Source organism: Gossypium hirsutum, chromosome A10 (assembly GCF_007990345.1).
Source record: "Gossypium hirsutum isolate 1008001.06 chromosome A10, Gossypium_hirsutum_v2.1, whole genome shotgun sequence".
Classification (NCBI taxonomy): Eukaryota; Viridiplantae; Streptophyta; class Magnoliopsida; order Malvales; family Malvaceae; genus Gossypium; species Gossypium hirsutum.
The window spans coordinates 12,389,963-12,413,287 of NC_053433.1; the positions used below are offsets into that span (position 1 = coordinate 12,389,963).

At 33.0% G+C, this 23,325-nt stretch overlaps 4 protein-coding genes across 6 annotated transcripts; all 4 read right to left on the reverse strand.

Moving 5' to 3' along the window:
* Positions 1-4,184: 4,184 nt before the first annotated feature.
* Positions 4,185-5,440, reverse strand: LOC107897217 (uncharacterized). Its single transcript, XM_016822588.2, has one exon. The coding sequence runs from the start codon at positions 4,786-4,788 to the stop codon at positions 4,456-4,458; it is 333 nt and encodes a 110-aa protein (XP_016678077.1). The 5' UTR covers positions 4,789-5,440; the 3' UTR covers positions 4,185-4,455.
* A 1,376-nt stretch (positions 5,441-6,816) lies between these two features.
* LOC107897218 (F-box protein CPR1) lies at positions 6,817-8,073 on the reverse strand. The gene has a single exon (XM_016822590.2). It carries the CDS (start codon positions 7,985-7,987, stop codon positions 6,854-6,856), a length of 1,134 nt encoding a protein of 377 aa, XP_016678079.2. The 5' UTR covers positions 7,988-8,073; the 3' UTR covers positions 6,817-6,853.
* Positions 8,074-8,100: 27 nt separating this feature from the next.
* Positions 8,101-12,911, reverse strand: LOC107897219 (serine-threonine kinase receptor-associated protein). 3 transcript variants are annotated; one of them, XR_005903166.1, is made up of 8 exons: positions 12,406-12,903; positions 11,637-11,772; positions 10,991-11,072; positions 10,118-10,293; positions 9,340-9,477; positions 9,122-9,261; positions 8,531-8,841; positions 8,101-8,346 (listed from the first exon to the last, which is right to left on the reverse strand). XR_005903166.1 is itself a non-coding variant. In XM_016822591.2 (7 exons), exons 1-7 carry the CDS (start codon positions 12,521-12,523, stop codon positions 8,612-8,614), a joined length of 1,020 nt encoding a protein of 339 aa, XP_016678080.1. In that variant the 5' UTR covers positions 12,524-12,911; the 3' UTR covers positions 8,426-8,611. The 3 variants fall into 3 exon arrangements, 1 of the variants encoding a protein (XP_016678080.1); XR_005903165.1 differs by having other exon boundaries at positions 8,101-8,353; XM_016822591.2 differs by lacking the exon at positions 8,101-8,346 and having other exon boundaries at positions 8,426-8,841; positions 12,406-12,911.
* Positions 12,912-17,828: 4,917 nt separating this feature from the next.
* On the reverse strand, positions 17,829-22,818 carry LOC107897220 (uncharacterized). The gene is made up of 7 exons (XM_016822594.2): positions 22,126-22,818; positions 21,711-22,027; positions 20,471-21,205; positions 20,073-20,201; positions 19,442-19,645; positions 19,156-19,356; positions 17,829-18,936 (listed from the first exon to the last, which is right to left on the reverse strand). The coding sequence occupies exons 1-7, from the start codon at positions 22,391-22,393 to the stop codon at positions 18,826-18,828; spliced, it is 1,965 nt and encodes a 654-aa protein (XP_016678083.2). The 5' UTR covers positions 22,394-22,818; the 3' UTR covers positions 17,829-18,825.
* Positions 22,819-23,325: the final 507 nt, after the last annotated feature.

Below are 23,325 nucleotides of genomic sequence, written 5' to 3' on the forward strand. Positions count from 1 at the left end.
GGCCGCCCCGATGGTGGCACATGAGGCGCGTGTGGTGGATGCTCGTGGGGCCGATGGCCGAATGTTAAACCGGAAAAGAGGAGGTTTCAGAGGATTTTCAGAAGTTTTTTTTAAGGACTAAGTTCAAATGTTTTTTTAATAAAAAATAACTTGTATAATTATATGAAAACGATGTCGTTTTTACTTTTCAATAAGTACCAAAACGAAGTCGTTTAGGGCTAGGATCCGCGTGTTGACTCGATAACCCGGAGAGGATCCGCGCGTTTTTGATAAAAGGGAAATTTGTCCCTTTAGTCCTTCCGCATTTTTTATCTTTTAAATTAAGTTTATTTCGTCCTTAAATTTTGGCCCAGTGATTTTGTTTCGATTTCAACTTGGTCCTTGAGCCCTTTAAAGCGCAAACACTAGAATGGTGCCGTTTTGGGGTTAAGGTATATTTACCCAACGAGCTCCTATGTGTAGCAAGCGTTTTCAATCTGGTCCATTATACTCCTATTTTAAATTAAATTCTATTTTATTTTAATTTAATCCTTATAATCTAGATTTTTAATTCTTCTCACTTATTTAGTTTTTATTTTCCGTTTTATTCCTAATTATTCTAATATATATATATAAATTATTATTATTTATTACTTATATTATGCTATTTTATTAAATTTTATATCATTTTAAAAATTTGTACGTTATTACTATATAATATATTTTTTAAAAAAGATTTTTTTTGGTATATCATAGTTAAATTTTATGTATTATATTTATTTATTAAAAAACCCCAATGTATATATTATATATTATTTTACAGTTTGTATATTGTATAATATTTTAAAGTAATTTGTTATAAATATAAAATTTTTATATCGCTAACTTTTAAATATGTTTTTATTTATAAATATATATATATTGATTTGTTATATTATATATTATTTTAAAATTAGTATGTTATATAATATTTAAATTGTTTTATAAAAATGTATATTTTTTAAATATTATTACATATGTGTTCCCCTATATGTGTTTCTTTGTAGTTAAAGTTTTTATAAAATATATGCTTTATTTATTTTATCATAAATTATCTATCTTTGTTTTAGTCATTTTTTTTAAAAAAAAGGGGTTTTTTTATAGTATATATGTTAATTGTTTGGTATATGTCACCTACCTTATATTATTCTTATATATTTTTCTAGTGTTTAAACGTTTATGTTTTATTTTATTCTTTTCTTTTTGAAAGAATGTTTTATTTTATTCATGTTCATAATATTATGTTTTATGTTTTATATTTTATATTACTTACATTATTTGTATAATTTGTCATTTTTTTTACGTTAGTGCTAATTATTAATATGTTGGGTATCTTCTAAGTGAATTGTTTTTTATGTAATAATACAACATTTTGGCTCCAATCATTGTTTTAAAAAGTATATTTCATTTCAACCGCCATATTTTATCTAAAAGATTTTTAAGAAATAAGGCAATATTTTGGTGTTTAGAAGTTCGGAAAATAGTGCCTTAACGTGCTGAGTTGCGATTTTTCGTTTGATTAAACAACTAAATATCCTTTTGATAAATTTTCAAGATCATGGGATGATTTTGGTTACGAGAGTTTAGAACATTGTGTCCTAATGTGCTGGATGTGATGTTTGTATTCTTTCGAAACAAAAGAATCTCGAGTTTCAACTTAAAGCTCAAAGTTTAAAAAGAGATCATGTTTTAAAAAGCCTTTAAAATTTTCGACAATTAGGACAATAAATAATCAATTCGGTACCGATTTTGGGCGGTACGAGGGTGCTAATCATTCCTCGTACGTAATCGACTCCCGAACCTATTTTCTTGAATTTTCGTAGACCAAAATCAATTTTTATTAAGTAAAACGTTTTATAAGATGATCCAACCACATCTAAAAGGATTGGTGGCGACTCTCATTTTCGTTTTTTTAAATAGTCGACCCCATTTTTTCCAAAACCCCTAAAAAAGGGTTTTGACATCTTTTCCTATTCGAATCTTTTTCTTTCTTTTCAACAGCATGGACACATCCAACTGAACACAAATACGTATAAATTTTCTAAGTCCCATCATCGGAATAGCATGATCATATTCAATAAACTGTCCTATAAAATCACCAAATTGTTTAACCATCGCCTCCATCATTAATCCAAGAGGCAAATAATGTATTTGAACCCAAAAATCAGTCAAATTTAACAAGATACTTGACGGATCTTCTCCATTTTGAACTTTTTGCAGAATAAGTAAATGGTTATTGAAGAACCATGGCGTACCAGATATCATCCTTTTAATATCAACTTTATGAAAGAATTGGAAAAGGTATCTTTTATCCCCAAATCTGAAATACAGATCCCACCAATGGGATGCCAGAGATCGGCTATAGTGTTGCGAAGAGAAGGAAAATGAACTACGCTATTGGTTAAGCAGTGCCCAACCAAACAATATTGATAGTTCCGTTCCACCATAACAGTTTCCTCATTAAACTCTTCTTCCTCCTCGTCCATTAGCTTTAGATTGGCTATTCCTTCCTCCATAAACAGAATCACTTAACCAGCTTTCCAAGAGAATAAAAACAGAACAATGACAAACCAAACACCAAGAAGAAAAAAAACAAGACAGACAAATAGAGAGAAGCGTGTCACAGAGACAGACTTTTGTTATTATTTTAATTAGTGTAATTGTTAAAGCAATCAAAATTTTAAAAACAATATTTAAGTGTGTGCTTCCAAATTTTTTTGAAATGTGTCGATTGAGACTCACCTTGATTGGCATGAGCATTATTGCCAATACAGGAGGACGTGAGTTCGAGTGCGTTGAAACATATTATCCTCCTATTTAAGGGTTAGGGAGGGACTATGAGTAGTTCTAGACATTATATAAAAAAAATCTAAAATGTTATTCAAAAGCGTTATTTTATTTTTTATTTAATAAATTATTTTCATTAAATTCACATTGATATTAAATACAAAGTAGTTTAAAATTTTAAAAATATTTTTATTTTATTATTAATATCAAAGGGTTTTTCATGGATAAAAATAATAGATCAAATGCTTATTTAAGGGCATTTTTAATATATTAGTCATCTTGAAATTTGTCATTTCAAGCCAAAATTTTTAAAGTCATCTCAAGTGTTAATTCAAAGCTAATTACTCCTGTTATATCTTTCACTATCTGAGCACATGTCAGCAAAACGGAAAATATTGACCTTCCCTTTGACTTCATTTAAGATAATGTCCTGGTTGACCACATGTCGCGACTAGAAGAACGACACCTTTTGGTTTTCAAGACCATCCGCTAGATAAGCATTTCTGACAAGCTCTCTTACTCTTAGATGATGGGATAAACACCGGCTATTGAGACACAAGCTTTTTAGGTATAAACACTCCTCAAGTGCGAACATATTTTGAATGCAATGAGAGGTTCACTTGGCCATAACAACTTGTCACGTCACGTTAGTGGATAAAATGACATTTCCTATAAATTCCCTCACAACGATAAAGAAGGGATCAACTTTTTAAACCGTAAAGTTGCTCTAAGAAAATCCATTCAGACTCTCTACCTATTTATATGACCCACCATTTAAAAATATATATTTAAAATAATGTTATTTTTTAAAATTTAGAAACAAATTATTTAAAATATTAAATTATATTATCTTATTATTTAGTTATTTTAATTTTTTATCTAGAGTTATTTTAATATTTTAAAAAGTGATTATTCTACATTTTTTTAGAAATTAAAATATATTATAAGTTGTGTATAATTTAAAATTTCAAACATTTTTTTGAATTTCAAATTTATTTTTTAAGTTTAAAAGTAATTTATTTCATTTTATAAATATAACTATAATTTTTTAACAAATAAATTTTATGTTTTTATGTTTTAAAAATAATTTTATTTTAAAATATTTTTAATTTTTTTAATTTAAATTTAAAATATAATTAAATATTTATAAATTTAGAGCATTTAACTTTTTTATTGAAACTGATTTATTTCATTAAATAATTTTTAATTTAATCTATTTTATTTAAAAAAATTATGATATATATATGTATGTATGTGAAGAAAAATACATAAAATTTATTATGAAGAGTTTAATGAATATAAATTTGACGTTTGTGAAAAGATAGAAAATGAAAGAGGTAGCCAGATGCTGACGTGGAAATATCTAAAGTAGATCCTGATTATTAAAAGAAAACTGCCTTCCACGTCGGTAAAAAAGTACAACAACGTCAGAATTTCAAAAGATCAAAGTCAGAAAAGAGAAGGCATTTGTACCCAAAAAAGAAAGAAAGAAAAGATAATGCATCACCGTTCATCAACGTCCTAAAATCAAAATTAAAGTACACTGTCTGTCCTTAACGCAAACATTGCCCAAAATCCCAACGAACAATAACGACGGTGAAGGATACATTTTCATTTCGACAAATTATTTTTACCCTTACTACCCTTCAATCACTTCCCGGAGATATCCGACGCCAGTCGAGACGCGATTGCCGAGTGGTACATCATATCGTGAAACGACGAGTTCTCCATCGTCTTCTTTCGGAGTTGTCTCGCTTTCTCCTCCGTGAAGCTCCCCAGTGTGTATCTGCATCTCGGCTTCGTCTCCGATGTGTTTCCGGCATTGCTATCGTTGAGGTAATCGGGGTTGGATGACCACCCGAAGATTGGGGTCCACCATGAGGATGAAGAAACTGGATTCTTACGACTCGGGTCGGGCCTTTTAAGTGATTCGGATGAGGCCCGGATTGGGGCTGAGAAAGAGAATGCAAGAGCGTTCGCCATTGAACTTTTCAGAGTTTTTGGTAGATGAAGGGGAAGAGAAATCGCCACTATTAATTCTTCTGGATAGAGGTGGGGGAGAGATTATCGTCTGCGGTATAAAAGGGTTGACGGTATTTGGAGGATAACGTTAAAAAATTTGACCATTTGCCAGGTAGGTCACAAAGGCATTAGGGTAGGAACAGGTGTAGGAGATTGAAAAGGTTTGAAAGAGGATAAGATCGAACACGTGGAGGCGTGGAGACTGTATTTTATGGAGAGCACTTTTTAAGGTAAGTTGTCGGAGGAATTGCAAGTGGGGACTTGACGGAGTCGTCACGGAAGGTATATCTTTGCCCCCCATATAAACTTTACTTCAAGTGTGGAATGGAAACACTTCTGAATTTGGCAACAAAGTGAACATGGACAAAAAAAAAAAAAAAAAATCCAATCTTGATTTTTTACTTTGGTACTCATAAATGTCAGAGTTTTTTTAATTATATTGTATTACTAAGTTTTCATTATCCACTAAAATCAGGGTAATTATTATGAAATGATTAAAGGATTTGGACATCTATAGTGTTAAGTTTATTATAAAATAAATCAATGTATCTGTATTTAATGATGATCTCTGAATTTTTTAAAATTGTTATTAATATGTCAAAGCCCATTGCTATTGAGTTATATGTAATATATTTGCATTTGATGAGTTAAACCCAAATAAAAACAAATTGACATTAACATCTATCAATATCAAGTTATTTTTTAATTATTATTTTAACCATTTAAAAAATTTAATGCCGATAAATGTGTTCAATGGAGCTCTACACTAGTAAATGTCCATTTTAGTTTGTTTTGAATTTTTACTGTTTATCGTATTCTAATAAATGCTTTGAATAGAGTTGGACACCCGCAAATGTCAAATTTAATTTGTTTTAAATTTTCATCACTTTACCTTCATGAATGTATTGAATTGTATGTCGGCCCCATAGGTGTTAACTTTTTTACGGTGCCTATAAATACCCCTCCCTTGATTTTTTTTTCTCCAATTCTTTTTATTTACCATAAATTCGATTCAATTATGTATTCATTGTTAATATTTAATTTTAGTAGTAATTTTTTATTTATTTTTGTTGTCTTTTAATTAGGTTAGATTAAGGAGTAAAATTTTTGAATTTGATAAAATATACATTATCCAAATGAAGAATAAGATCAGCTTAAAGAATATTTAGATGTATCGAGATTTTTGAAGATTGGTGAATTACCTAATATGCCAATTCGATCGTCATTGCTTGTAGTCTTAGTAGAAAGGTGGAGTCAAGAAACTTTTAATTTCAATTTTCCCTACGATGAAGCAACAATCACGTTAGAAGATGTAGCCCTAATCATACACTAATAGTAGCTCTTTTCAACCATTGTCGTAATGGGCAAATAACATGTGAACTTCATAACCCCGTTTATACCTCCACAAGGTTGATTGTCATACACCCGGAGCATTGGCCATCTTCATATGATTGTGCCCACTGCTGGACTTGAAAATCTATATTTTATATTGGATATCCATTTAATACTTTCAGCTTGGGTTTCTGTTAGGATCCTCCTTTCCATTTTACTTAAAAATGCATCACTCTTAAATTTCATGTTAAACGTCATATCCAATTGAAATCTAACTCCATCATTAATCAAAATATTCATTCATCTTGAAGCTATTAAATATTAAATTTCGAATATTACAAATAATTCTAATAAATTTAACAATTCCTAATGACAAAAAATTCAAAAATATTTAATACGACTCATAGGTTTATATGTAGAACATATTTAACAAAATGCAATAACAATAATAACATATTCAATAATTCTTAAAAACAAATAATCCAACAAAAGTAACACTAAATTACTAAAATGAATTTAAATAAAAAAAATTGAATTTATTTGATGTTTTTAAATAGTATAGGGTTAAATTGATAAATTTAGCAATTGAGGGATTAATTTGATAAGATCCTGGGGCACTTTCATGGAAATAAAAGTAATTGCATAAAGAAACCGAAATAAAATTGACATGATGAAGTTAGATGCATTAATGGGTTCAAGAAACAGAAACAAGGCTTTCAACATAGATGATTATAGAAACAAGTTGGGGTGCGCCTGGAATACAAAGAAGGTGGCTACTTTCATCCTCTAGATTGAACCAAGCAGGCTGTTGTCCTCCACCGTCATCCAGCAATACTTTATTGCCATCCCTGGCATACCCTACAGCTCTGGTGTGAAATATATTGGTCACCCATTGATTTCTCGACAGATAAAGCAACTCAGTCCAAGACTCCTTCACTCCATACTCCTTCATCACCCATATATTTACGTGGTCTTCGATTGGACAACTCGAGAAATCTCGGGAAACACATAAACAACCTCCCAACACTCCCACATTCATGTAGCTGAAGCCCTCGCAATAATAAGCGCCGCATTTCTTGTCTTCGGAGCTCCTCTTTCCTTCAGGGACTTCTAAGTACTCCTCGGTGTTAAGATGAAGACCAAATATCACGTTTCTTCCTGACAATATTTCATCCCCTACCCAATGAATGGCATTGTTTACGTATGCCCCGTCGTTGTAGTTAATAGGTATGTCGTAAGGGCAATCCTTAATCCTCCTCCAAGTGTTGGATTTCTGGCTGTAAATCGTAACTTTGAAGCAGTTTTGGGTCTTGGATCTCAGCATTTTCACCACCTTATAGTCTTCGGTGATCTTGTCATACCCAAATCCGAGTATGGTGCTGTTGTCGTAGTTGTATCCGGGGATGGTGTCATGATCCATACTTATATCTTCATCCAAGGCTGGCAAATAATGACATTTTCTTGTTGATGGATTCCATAGAGCGATGCCTTCTTCACGATGGTACACAGCAAGTAATCCATTGTAAGAACCGATTATTCTAGAACGGTACTTGGTGATTTCAGCTGTAAATGGACGAGGAAATTGCACCAAGTTGTTGAGAGAGTCGAAATCCACCGCATAGGCATTATCGTCGATTTCTGCACCGTTGTCGAGGAAAAGCTTGACATTGTTGTTGGTTTTCAAGGACTGATGGAGATGACTTTTGACAAAATGTGAGGCATCTATGAGAGAACCCCATGGTTTGGACACACATTTGAAGCGGAGTAGTGTTTTCACTGGAAGCCGACAAAGTATGTTAGGAATCATATCAGTCGGAAAAGGTGACATTGGTGTGGATTAGACAAGAGAGGAGAAACCTGGTTGATTGTTTTGCAGAGAAATGAAAAGTCGTAATAGATGAGAGTAGCAAACAGGAAGTCAAACGGAAAAACACATAGCTGTAACATGTGAAAATAGATCATTATCATATTATTAAAAAAGTCTTACGTTTTCATGTGCCCTTCCTTCTTTATCAATTATTTTACATTCAATAGATTATTTAGTTCGTATTTTTGCAGAAATCCGATGGCTTCCAACTGTTCAAAATATTGTTTTCCTATACGATTTCATATTCCCTAAAAAGAAAAGAAAAGGGACTTTAGCCTATGGTTTCCATACAAGTATCAGGTTCAACAGCATCCATTGATCTGCCACCTTCAAGAAAACCAAAAGGTTCACAAGTTTTTAAAGATCGAAAATCAAACTCGAAACAAACATACAAGGCAATTTGAAAGGAGAGTTCATTTTATTTCCATTGAGAGTAAACAAAAAAAAAAAGCAAAAAATTCTATATATGTTTCTGTACCCAAAAACAAAGCAAGAAATACTCACACCCATAATCCTACAACCTGGCAAGCAAAGTTGAAAACGAACACTTGATGTCATCTACAACTTTAATACTATGTCATGCGTCTATGCGGTGCCAATATGAAGGCTACTCTTGATCTTACGGGTAACCTCATCAGCCACAGCCTTCACTTTTGGATTTGGTGCATTTCCAGGTACTGCATCACTCTCTTCACGACTCACTGGACTTGTCAACCATATTCTAATGGTGCCATCTTCAGATCCTGAAGCATAGGATTCCCCTCCAGGTGCAAAACGTACACAGTGGATAGGACCATGGTGACCCTTGTTGCAACCTACATTGATAACAGTAGAAAAGAACATCACACAACCAGTTTCACAAACTACACTCATCTGCTTCGATGGGAACCATCCTTTACGGTTTTTAGATATTTTTTTATGACTTGCAGCATATTTATCTGAGTATGTTGCAAGGTATACTGGGAAACATGTTGCAATCCTCCTTTGTGTAGCATTCAAAGATATCCACATTTGGCATAGCTAATATATAAGTCCCAAACATATAGCCTTTATTTTATTTTATTTTTTGGAAACCCAATCATAGGGGGCACCTACCAAGCTCTTTTCCAGTATGAAAATCAAACACGTGCACCCACATATCTTCTCCACCAGCAATGAACTTATTGCCATGCTTTGGCTCCAATGAAGCTGATTCTACATTGCATGGCATGTCGTAGCTTTTCACCAACTCAAAACTAATTAGAGCAAATACAAATGTCAGCAGCCATGGTGCCAAAAGAATAAAGTTTTGCACAAACCAGCTTAAAACTTACTGATTTGAATCCCAGAACTTAACAGTAGATCCGTCAGCAGTGGTTATATAGCGACCATCCTGACTCACTTCAGCACTAGTGACGGGTGATTTTGTTTCAAGTGTTTGAACAATTTTGCCGCTTCTCAGATCCCACAACCTATACACGTACAAGGTTCAGGAAATCATTTAGACAATAATATTATTGCGAGAAAATCAATGCTAAATGGACATTTTCCTATAAATCTGTAATTTATTTTATGCATCAAAGGTTTGAGAATACACCGTACAATCAAATACGGAAGGCATGGTTTTCAATATACATACATATAACGTGTTTGTGTGAAATATTTACCAACAACCTAAACTAAAATCACCTACTTCTTTTTCTAACTTTCAAAAACTTTCGATATGGCCCTATACTAAACAATTTATAATGTCAAATTCTGGCACCAGCACTTTCTTAGGCTGATTAAACTGAACCCAAGGAATGTTTGGAAACAAGGATGCATAACCTGCAAAAACGCCCTTAAATGTTCAAGCTTGACTTTTAAAATTAATAAACAATATACATTCATTAAGCTAGCTCAAGTGCTCAATGCAAGCCAATAATACTCTACACTACCCATCAAACACCTTATCTCAAAGCCCTAGAGTGATGCTACACTAATTCATGACATGTATGACACTGATGCAAACGAAATATCTAAACTAAAACAAGCTCCTTACTTGTTAACGTAATTATAGAAACCACAGAGGAAAAAAAATGCAAAGGTGACATCTATAGAACATGTTCATACCTAACACCACTAGTATCACTACAAGAACTTAAAATGGTCTGGTCACTGTGGAGCCATGCAACAGTTCTAACTGAACCAGGAGAATTATCCACTTCTCTTGGTGCTGCATCAAGACGATTCAAATCAATTATTCGAAGAATTTTCTCAACTCCACCCGTGAGTAGATGATGTGTATCCTGTAAAAATGACAATTTACTCAGAAGAAGTTTATCCTCAGCTGAAGAGTATATTTATTAATGAAGCAGGAATGTGAGTGCAAGCCTCAGGAAGTTAATTGCAATCTAAACTCAATATCATGTATTATGTACAAACAAATTTTAAAATTTGTAAAGGTCTCATGAATAAGAAAAAGCAACCGCAAAAGCTCACATAAATGACTTTGGCAACTTCAGTCTATCAAACGAAAAGGATACACAATCGGACCTAGCAAATGATTTAAGTGCCAAAGAGACACATGAATAATAACATATAGAAAAAAGAAAGATGAGCTTATGAAAGTATGCAAAATATTTTCAATAGTACAAGAAACGTAGACAAATTTCAAAATAAGAATTCAAACCATTGGATTAATGCAGTTCTTTCAAAGTCAGTTGCTTTGGAAGCTTGCTTATATTGGGTCAATACACATGCTACCTTGAAAGCATAACCACTGGCATCTCAAGAAATACAACCTTCTTGTAATAATATCTAAATAGAAAGAAATAGTGCTGATATTTAATCACAAAAATAAAATTGCCCATGAGAAACAAATCTGATAGAATACTTGCTACCCAGAACATCATAATCAGAAATAACATTGCAATGGGCTTAAGCATTAAATGCAAATTTATGATTAGGGAAAAATATTCTTATGGAAAAACAATTAAGCTCAACCTCCGAAAATGCACATGCTCGAACAATATGCTTGTGTTCAAATGAGTGCAATTCATCTCCAGTCAATGCATCCCATAGTTTCCTGGAAATATTGAAGGAAAATGATGAGTCCCACTTTTCAACCAACTATCCTCACTGAAAATGACACTATGAGAGTGTCTGTGCGGGTGAGAGGTGTTAGAACAAGAAGAAGAAGAAGAAAATCAATATCAGCTTTTAATAGTTCATACACATGTAATTCCCAATTTCCTATATTTAGAAACACAAGCATGGACCTCAAATGAAAGAAAGACAAACACTTTGGTAATTTTGCCATTTTGGAAGGGATATCTGAAAAATCTAGTAGTTGATACCTTCCAGTTATAAAATTGATTAGCACAACCCAAGAACTGAGCCTACTAAGTACAAAAATTGCCACCAAGTTCTATCAGAGCCTCACTAACCGTACTCCTAACAACTAGTTGATAAGGGACAGAGAGTATGGTAATCCACAAGGATGAGGTCCCTTTATTTTCTGGTGAGTGCTTAATAGAATATATAAGTGTGAGAAAATAGGTTGGAACGGTGGAATTTGGTATCCCTTTGCACAATAAAAATTTCTTCCCCCAATAAAAGTTACTTCTACGGCTGAACAAAAATTACGTACGCGGAAAAATCAGCCGAGGCAGATGCAGCACGTAATGCATTGGTATCCAGACAGGAGCTCCATACTGCACCTTTATGCCCTTCAAATGTGCCAATCCAATCTCCAGTCTCCCCATTTCTTAACATTGGAGTGGAGTCTGAATTCCCAATGCATCATTAGAAAGAGAGTTGATAAACAAGAAGCTAAATGGAATCAATCAACATCACCAGAATGCAAACATAATCACTGTCATTTGCTATGGCTTCTCAGAAAAAAAATAGAAACTAGAAGATGCCAACATGGCAAGAAATTACCGAATCACTATGCCAAGACAACCTATAAAAATGGATTATGACAGGAGAGATGATTAACAATAACATTAAAACAAATCCCATAAACAACCTGATCAACCACAAACTAGAATTCTTGCTTCAAAATGATCATACCATTTCAAGTGACATAGCAATGGTAATTTATACTTGCTTACGAATAAATAATAGCTAAATGTCAGCGCAAAGCAATGACATTTCAATATTGTATCTGCCTAAAATGATTAGTGAACGGACTCACCAAAGAAAAAGGCAGTTCAAAACAGTATAAAGAAATAAATTCAAAGCTGAAAATCAATATGATCCAGAACAGACTAAATCAAACGAAAACCCCAAACCTAATTCGACATTCCCGCATCTAAATTCATATACGTAGCTGATTTATATCAAAAAAAAATCACTAAAATAAAATTCAAAAGAAACCCCAAATTTAATCAACAACAAAAAAATAAAACCCACACCTTTACTGGCACTGATAAGAAAATACCCATCAGGGGTAATGGGGCTGTAGAACAAATCAACTACCGGCCTTGAATGCCCATGGCACACTAACGGTAAAGCCACCTTTTTCTTCTCCATTTCTCCAAATTAACAACAATAGCAATAGAAATTTAAAAAAAGAAAATAGAAAAAAAATCCTAATTTGATCCCTTTGAATCAAGTTCTTTAAAAAGGAAAGCAATTATTTAATTATGTTATATTACGTAACTAAACTATAGCACAATTGTCAGAGATTATGTACTTAAAAACAAAATTAAAACATTTTGCTTTTTTATTTTCTTAAGAAGGGATGCAAAGTAGGGTTTGAAATTTTAGCTATAAGTTTGCTAATGTGATGTAAATGTTTGGATATGGAAAAGTAAGCAAATTTTGATCGCTAAATATGAAGAAAAAATGGAAAATATATCTACATATGAAGGATATATATAGCAGGGTAGTTTGAGAGCAGGAAAAAACATGGAAAACACTTTTGAAGGAGACCTTCATTATATAGTCTAGTAGTGACAGATTTTGGCATCTTTTCAGTTTTGCAAATAAGGGTTTCTACTTTTTGATTATGTAAAATTATAACACGTCTTTTTCAATCTAATTTTGTTGACCTAACTTGGCTTTACTCTACGTAAGTTGAGATTTTATATCTTGATGCCTATGGCATATAGGTCATGTATGGGAAGCTTTGCCATGCATTTCATGAGCTAATCTTTCCTTCACAACTGTCTCTCATCATTTAAGTTTATACTTAGGATCAATTCAATTAGATTCGTTTGAATTTTTAGATTTTTTTTAACTGTTCAAGATAATTCAATTCATTTTAATTATCGTTTTTTTTATTAATTTTAGATTTTGAGATTTTAATTTATTTTGACAAAATAGGTATTTTATGATTTTTGGACATTATTTGATAAAATTTTAAAGTCTTTTTTTATAAATATTTCTAAAAAAATTAACTTTTAATTAAGACTATATTTGATAAATTGACAAATTAAATGTTGAATTTAAGTTACGGCATATTGTTTCAAATTAAATACGGAATATAATTAGATCTTTTATAAAAGATAATATGATTTTAAATGAAATAGAATTAAATAAAAAATAATTGAATTTATTTTATATTAAGGGTGTATTTGATAAATTATTGAAATGAAAAATTTCAGCATTTAATATTTTAAATGTGTTTGACTTTTTTTTAGCATAAACCACAGGTGTCCTCATTCGCAAAATCTTGTTCGAGCTGGGGATGGTATTCAATTAATGCCTTTCTAACAATGTTAGACTCTAAGATTCAAACTTAGTTTAAATGTATTTGATAATCATTGTAATTTTTTCACTTAATATAAAATTTTGAACAAAAAAGTGTCCGAATAAGAGAAGTAGGTAGGTAGCTACTTCTCACTTAATGTAGAATGTAACAATCTAATTTTCATTAGTATCGAAAAATGCAGTTTTAAAACCTCATTTTCGTAAACTGAGTTCTTAAATATAAAATAGGAATATTTACGGAGTTAATTTGAAAATATAATAAAGTTCGATTAAGTAATTTAAATGAGAAAATAGTTAATTAAAACTTAGGGACTAAATTGTAAAATTCTAATCACTATTAAATTTTAATTTAGAAAAAGCTTGGAGACTTATATAACAATTATCTAAAAGACTAAAATGGTTATTTAACCATTTTTAATAATGAGATAGTGAATGGTGATGGTGGTTTAATTACTAGTTAATTAAAGTATAATAAACCATAATTAAGGTTTAATCATATTATAAATATTAAAGTAAAGTAGAAAAAAATAAAAACCATCATTATTTTCCTCATTTACACCGTCCACCATTGTTGAAAGAAAGAAAAGTTTTCATTCAACACTCGGCCAAGCAATAAACTAAGGTAATCAAGTTTTTTTCTTATAATTTTTATAAATTTATGATCATGGGAGCTTGATTTAGTTAGTCCATATATTAATTTATTCAATTATTAAGTTTTTTGCAAGTTTTCATTATTAAGAAATTGATGAATTAGGCTTGAAATTGATAGTTGGTAAGCTTAAATTGTAAAAAAGACTAAATTGGAAATTAGATTAAGCTTGTTAGATGATTTTGTAATATTAGGGACTAAATTGAATAATAAAATATGTTATGAAATTATGCTATGAATAGAAAGCATATAATCCGTAATGAAAGAATGTGAAATTAAATTCTGATCCGATGCTAGATATCGAAAAATACACATATCCCGAATATAGGGACTGCAACACCCCACACCCAACCCAATCATTGAATCCGAGAATGGAGAGTCACAGGTCGGCCCATTGGACACACACCATTCTTACTTTTGTAACAATTGTCTATTTTGGCGGGTACCCATTTTTCAACACGATATTCTGTTAATTTAAGACTAAATTTATTTGGAAGCAAAATTTAAAATGATACCCGGCTACACTTAAAGATTTAAAGACACAAGGAATAGCCTTTTCCGGTAGTTTATTATAAATAAAAAATACAGATAAGCCAATGAGGCTACCGATCAACATTTAAAGTGTTCAAAATAACGTTTCAAGTACAAATTAATGGTTTTAAATGGTGATATCTAACAGTTGTCCTACCACCCCCTAGCAAATACATGTTACCCACGAAGACAAGAAGGCTCACAAATGGTCGCAGATCTAACTATATCCCTTCAATCACCACACTCAACCTAAGAACCTGAAAGGAAGAAGAAACTGGGTAAGTTCGTGAGAACTTAGTGAGTTCCTGGGGAAATAAATCCCACCAATAGTATTGTCAAACATTAAAGAATAGGGCTCAAACTAACGAACTAGTTCCCCACATTTGGCGGATACATCCCTCTTATCCATAGATCAACTGGCGAATTCTACCACAATCAAACTCAGCCTATCGACGGATAACATTGGTTTCTAAACTCATATATGACAGTTACAGGCACAATTGCTCCGTAGATATGCCACTTATGTGGACTATCCTTTTATGACTAACTGACTTTACTTTTCATGCAACGTGCACTACCACATGCACCTTTTTCTTATGTACTCCCTTCCTTGTGCTAGCTTATGATCTTGGTTCTAAAGAACTCATTTTTCTTGTATTTTCATATCCGCTCATTAGAGCTATTAAACAAACATCACCTTTGTATCCTCCTAACTTCCCTCTTTATTTGAATAGATATGTGTTCCCCCGCAAGACTAAGTTTTCACCAGTCATAGTTTGCATCAAAGTGTCATATCGGAGGTAAAATATTTTATCATGTATCTTCTTTATCATTATACATGACAATCCTCCATTGCCTTCTTACACCAGTCTGGATACGAAGCTTGTGCACCAAGGAAGGAGTATTCATGCCATGAAAATATCAGGTTTTCTGGATCTATTTAACTGTATATAATCTTGCATGTACTGACTCTTTGAATATGTTTCATTAGACATGAACATCAGAAACGAAGGACAGAGCCACTTACCTAGTTGTACAGTGATAAAGATTAAACGAATTAACATAGATACCAGACTCAAAGTATAAAGGAACTCAACAGGACACTTTACTTAAAGCTTTATCTACTGTTCTAGTTCATTCCCTTTAATACTGGAACCTTCTCCCATTTCTTTAGCTAAAAAAAAACTTCTTTAAACATAAAAAATGACCAAAGTTTTATGATATAACAAGAATATGTAGACATGCAAATAGTTTCTAGATAGAAATTTCCTTTTTATCTAATATTTAAAGAAATCCTAGCAAGCCTCTATTATGTTAGTTTCTATCTATTTGATAAAGGTTAAAGGAAGGGTTAAGAATTTACCAGCAGACAATTGGTATAGAAACTCTCCTAAGCTTTAACAGTTAATACCTTTGTTAACAAAGAACTCTCCTGGTTTCATTGATGATAATAAAGTCTAGCAGAAAAGATGAACCAGAAATCTTATCTTAGCTATCACGTTATCTTATCTATAAAACTCACGTCCAAATTTCAATCGGGATTATCTCTAATCATTACTGGTTCTCTCACGCTTGCACTAATTAATCACATCCTACGAGGCTCTCCAAGTGTCCTAATTACTGACACATTGCCTCCACTTGGATGTTAGGTGACTTAAACATGTCCCACGAGATATCATGCTTACTTTAGTAGTGACACCAAAAATGCAGATGGCGATCTTATTAGTGGGAAAGTCTATCTCATAAGGTTCGCACCACAATCAAGAACTCGTCATATTGCGAAGTGGAACTCTACTGTATTGGTGAAGTTCTACGAAGCACTTCACCACAAGTTACCATCATCAATAGGTCTAAGCTTTGCAACTTAGGTGATCTTTGCCAACATAGTCTCACAAATCAGACCAACTCGCCAATTAGGGTGTGACATGGATTAAATTGAATAAAATACAAGATGTGTTTGACTTTGTATTTAAATGTTAATTGGATGTAAACTGATGTTGTTTCTACTATTGAATTATCAAAAGTTAAAAATGACGTCGAACCGTCAAGAGAGAAAGGAAAGGTGAGAGTCGTTTAAAAAATTACCTTGCTGAAAATATTAATTTTCAACACTTAATTAAATAGAATCTAAATAAGAAATAATAATCAATAACTCTTATATATTGTTTTTTTTAATTATAGAGAGAATTTTTAATTTACTTCATTATTTTAAATATAAAATAGTTATTTTTAGATCATAAAAATTCAAAATTAATTATAAATTAAATTAAATAAAAAGTGAAGGTTGCTACTGTTTAGCAACTAAATTTTTTTTAAAATTTATACTTAAAAAACCATCTAAACACTATTATTTTTTTTCTATTTGTTATTTCTGTTTTTTTTCTCAAAGCTAATCATACTTGACATTACAAAAATAATGTGTAGAAAAGAGTATAAGTTGGTTAAAATGGACTTGATCAAATAAGATTTCAGTTGAAATTGAAATTGTTTGGGCAATTAAATTGATTATAAGGTAATATTAAATAATTGACCGATGTTGAGAAGCGAAAGTCCTCATCGCAAGTTCAAAATTATAACCAGTGCTTCTTATTGTTTTACGTATACACGCTATAGTTCCCTGTGGGTCGGGTGCACCGATTGCTGAAGAGAAGGGTTAAAGTAAATGGAAGAGTGAGAGCAAGAGCTGCTGTGTAAATGCTGGAGTACCTGACTGCACAAGTGCTAGAACTGGCAGGTAATGCAGAACGTTAAGCATATTACACCTAGGCATCTGCAACTTGCTATCCGGGGTGATGACCTTGATCAAGGGAACCATAGCAGGCGGTGGTGTTATCCCACACATTCACAAATCACTTGTCAACAAGTCCTCAAAGGAATTGTTAGAGAGATCATATGAGTTAGTTTAGGGTGCAGTTAGTCAGTTAGCCAATACAGCTAGCAATCTGTTGAACAGCAGTTATTCAAAGCTCTATATATACTCATTGTTAACAATGTACAAAGATAAGATAGATTCAAAAGAATACAGGAGAAAGAAATTTAGTTCTCTCATTCAATTCAGTTTATTTCCTTCTATTTTGTATTGTTGAATATTACCTAGATCTTTATCTAGTTCTTTACAAGAGTAATTTATTGACTTGATCCTTTGTCAGCGTTGCCCTCCGAAAAATGTTTTAGAGACCTGTCTTTTGCCTGCACAAAATGTGGGGATACTAGCTTTTTAGTAAAGCAATTATGTTGATTCAGGTGGCTTCAATTTACAATTCTTCTTCGGGTTCCCTTAGAAGGGGACTAAGTTGCCTTCCAGGTCTTGTTGAGGTGGTTCATAAATGAAAATCAATTTGTTACTGACTAAGTATCCAAATAAATACAACAATCATTTCCTTTACTCAAACTTTTCTCTCTTGTCCTTCTGTATGTGTTTATTCCATTTATTACTTAAAGCCCATGGTTTTTGACAACTTCAATCAGCTTTGTAAAAACTCAAAATCAAGCATAAATAAGAGTAATCCAAATCCCAGCATATACCTAAATTGGTTCGTACAATTAGTTAGGACATTCAAAAATAAATAGTGCAATCCAAACTATCTCTGAATTTTGACACAATGCTCAAATGCCATTCATAATCAATTTCCATAAATGTACAATTATATGCCATTTTGCCACTCAGATACCTAGGACTGTTAAAACAAACATCAGTATAAAAAAAATTTTAAAAAAATACAGGCTCTTCAAGCACCCCAGAGAATTAGGGTTAGGGTGAGTCTCAGAACACATCAAAATTACCCAAAAGAAGAGGGTCTGATTTATCTCATCCTTTGGGGAAAGACTGCTTGAAAAGAAAAGGGAAAAACAAAAATACAGAAAAAAGATAGAAAGCCCAAAGAAAGAGATAAGACCGATGGTAATGCAAGTTAAAAAAAGAGGTGTCCTACTGACTTTGCTATTCTGGTTTATGTAGCAATCTGTTTATGAAAGGTGAGATGGCTGCAAGCAATGCCTTGGGGCACTCCTCGTGTGGTAGATGGCCACATCCAGATATTGCAACCAGTCTCTGCATAGCAACATCATGAAACAGGACATTAGTTCGTTGTTCATAAACAAGAAATTCAAAGAGTATCAGCAATTCTGGCTCGTAATATGGCAACAAAACCCAGAAATGGTAAACATGTTACGTGTAAGAACACTGAACAAATGAGTTTAGAGTAAAGTTTCTGTATGCCAGATCTTTCAATTTGAGAGCAGAGGATATAAATTGTTGCAGACTACTTACAGAATTTACAAGTTTTGAAGCCAAGGCCTGGCAAGATTTAAGAGAAATATGGGCATCTTCAGCACCAGCAATGACTAATACCGGCATCCCTTCAATAGCTTTTAGCAGTGATGTTGCATTTTGTGGTGAAAGGATTGTTTCAGATGACAACCTGCTTATCTCATGAAGTGCTTCATCCCAACCTTCTACACAAAGTGGGGCCTGAATGAAGGAAGATGATCAATTCAACAAATCAAATTAGTAAACAAACAGAAACATCGAACTAGAAAGGTTATATGAAATTTACCTTGTAGAGGCTCAAAACTTCCGTTGTTAACTTGGTTGCATCATACCATGCACGTCTATTCACCACTTGTGTGATTTCTGTTCGCAGAAGCGGACGAACCAAGTGCTTCTTCCCAAGTGAAGTGCGCAAGAGTATCCTTGCAAAGGCGGGAACAACTTCTCTTGACAAGCTAACGTTTAGCAAAACCACTGCTTTGATTGTAATCTGAGTAAAGCACAAAATAAACCAAACGGTGTAAGTAAGAACCGAGCTTAAAGGCATTAAGCTAAAGTTGACAACCGGCCAAATTTGCAAAATGACCCTTGCAGTAAAGTTTAAGGAGAAAAAGGTAAGATTCCTGGAAAATGCTAAAAGTAAAACCATTGAACCAAAATACTTGTTACTTTTCCACGCTCAACATAAATAGATCATTTTTGTTTATTCTGACAGTCTACTGTGGGAAACAAAACATTAGTCTACCATAGCCAACCCTGAGACGTTCTTGTGTCACTATTTCAAGTAGCTATACAATCGCAAAAGTGCCAATAATGTAGATGTGTCAGTAAAAAACTAGCCACAGTAGCGAATAAGTAGGATACGCTTTTGTTGTCTAAAACATCCAAATTGATACAGGAACATCATGAGAGCTTACATTGAACGAATTCATTGAAGTTTGGACTTTTTGTGCAGCCTTCAAAGCAAGCAGGCCTCCATCATCATGGCCAACAAGCACTACTGAAGAAAACCCCATCTCAGAGCAAAAGGAAAGAAGCAAGTCAACCTGAAAAATACCAGGTAATAATACTTAAGTACTTCTGACTGATTAAATCAAAAGGCTGACAAGAAATATATTAAAAGATACAGCGAACTGCAGATCAATAAATTAGGAGAGGCCTACAGCAATAGGAAGTGCTTATAAACCAAAAAAAAAAAAACTTCCCAATTATATATATCACTTTAAGCATTTAATCTGGTAATGCATCCTTCCTGCCACAAGAGCATATCACTCCTAAATTACCACATAGCATCCAAAAGAGTGTTAAACCTAACCTGAGTTTCAAGCTTGTACGGATTGGGCAACTCTTTTCCCTCCCAGTCCTTCCGGCTAGGCCTAGAAGTCAATCCCCAACCAGGCCGATCAAAAGCGGCAACTGAACAACCAACCTGGCGAGCAAGCACTCCCATTACATGCCTCCAAGAAAAGACTCCCCCTCCAAAACCATGCACTAAAATGATACCAAGCTCACCAGTTGCCTCTATATATTGTTGTAGAGTGCCAGAGTTCAAATGACTTGTCTCAACCTGTGCAACTGAGTCGTCAAGCCTGAAAACAGGAATATCTTCAGAACGAACAGGAGAATTTGGGGAACCATCCAACAGTGGAGCATAAAGAGAAGAGCTGTGAAATTGATTGCTATAGCTCCTCTGAAGATGGTGAGATTGCGTTTTTATTGACAAGCTTAGTGCTTGCCTATCAAGCTTTAGCTTTCCGGTAGCCACTTGCGGTGTGCAAGTAACTTTAGGTTCAAGAAAGGTAGTAGATGACAAAGACCTAGGGGGTGAACCAGGAAAGGAAAGCTTGTAATGAATGGTAAGTCCTTGCAGTGCAATGAATAAGCTATCGATGTCAGCAAGTAATCTAGCAGGGAGTTCCCGTTCATCATGAGGTTGCCCAAAAGGCTTTCGCCTTGTTTCATTATCACTTTTTGGAGTTTTCCCTGCAGAGGGAGTGGGAGACCGTGGAACCTTCTGGAAGCCAGAGAAAACATTCTTGCAAGAAAGAACCTGCAATAACATGAATGTTACATCCAAAATAAAATATCAATATTCCTACTAAGGAACCAAAAGCCATGAAAGCTAGAAATTAACTCGTAAAACGCCTGAATTTTGTTTCTGTATTCATTTAGTTACTTCACTTTGTAGTTAAATTTTTGCACCTAAATAATTGCTAGAAAAACAATAAGACAACTATAATGCAGAACCAATTCTAACATTATCATTTCATACTAGCGTAAAAACGCATTTTATTCTTCAAAAGTTGCTTCTTCTTTTTTATTCAGGAAGCAAAATTAATAGAAACGAATGAGAATTTTTTTTTTTAATCCCAACATAATTATGTTATATCAAGTAAAATCAAGCTTTTTTGTTTTTAGAATAAAAAAAAGAAAAAGAAATTGCTCTGTGAAACAAGAACACTAACTGAAAAACCCAAGGGCTACTTTATACAATGAAAAACTCAAAATAGAAATTGAAAAAATAAAAGAAAATAAAAGGAAGCTCGAAAACTTACAGCTTCAGGGTCAACTCGATGAAACAAAAGCTTTCTCCTTGCTCTGCAACTTGTTCTATAAGCAATTACAGTGTGACCAAGTGCGAAAACTACTGATGAAAGAAATAAAACAGGCATTCCCCACGATTTCTTCCAATGAAGCCTTTGGCTTGTCAACGAATAAGCCGACGAGGATGCCTCTGCCTCTATTCGAGAATTCACCGTAAAAACACACGCCTTAATTGAAAGTAGAATAATCGAAACAAATGCGCATAAAGTAACCGTTCCTGCATAAGGTCCATGGGATAATGCTGGGCCATCACACATCGAATATACACCTGCAAATTATAAACATAAACATAAACAAAATGAGAAAATGTATAATGATTCCTTTCATATATATATTCTTGTCAACAATGAAAGAGAGAGATCGTACAAGTGATGATGATAGATCTGAGGATGGAAACGAGAGGGATATCGATTAAGGAGTTTTTGAAAGCGTAAAGACGAAAGTGTTGGTTGAAACTGTAGCAGGTGACGCACGTGAAGCTTGAGAGTAAAAGGAAAGGGACCATGATGTCGCCTAACGCCACCAGCAACGGCAGAGACGATCCTATAAGCGACGCTAACATAGCCACCATGAAAATCGCCGTCCGTACGATCCTCCTTCCTTTTTCTACCACCATCCATGCTTTCATCGCCATTGTCGAGAATAGAATCGGACGGCCACAATATATTCTTCCAGATTTGAATACAAAAAGAAAAGAAAGAAAGTTTTTCCCCTTTATTTTTTGTTAAACAGAACTATGTTGGAGATGAAATCCTGGAGAAAACCAATTGAAACGCCGCATGCGACGGCATTTCGGCGGTCCGTCGGACAATGGAAAAGAGGTGGAAAGGGAAGTTCAGTGATGGCAGACTTCGAAAAGGAGTATGGTTGTGGTGGTTGATGGCAACTCCTGCATTATGTTTGAAGGTAATGAGTTGTCTCTCTCTCTCTCTCTCTGTTTTTCTGAATCCTTTGTCTCACTGTTTTTCGCTGTGTTTTCGTTTCTCTTTCTCCTTCGTTGTTCTCTCTTTCCCTTTTTCTTTTTTTGCCTTTTCATATATATAGACTGGCTTATTACACTGAAATGGTATATTTATGGTTTTAGGGACTATAGCATAGTAGGTTCAAGTTTGTAAATTTATTTTAGGGTTAAACTTGATTTTAATATTTTTTATATAAAAACATTCTTGTAATAATAGGCTCTCTTTTTTTTTACTAAAATATTATAAAAATAATTATTATTTTATCAAAATTACATGTATCCAAAATTATTTACTAAAATATTATCTTTTAAACAATAATTTAGATTTTTTTTATTTTTTTATATCTAACTTGGAATCTTGAGGTGACAAAAAATTCTTACATTGGGATCTCAAATCTTCATCCTATATTGTTTTGGTAAGTAATTTTAAACATATTTTATTTAAATAATATTTTTTATAATATTTAGGTCAAAAGCTTGTAATAATATTTATTAATTAAATAATTATTTAATTGACTCATAACATTAATTTAATTAAGAAGTTAAATTTAATATAGTAATATAATTATATTATTTGTATTAATATATAAAATTTTACGTTAAAC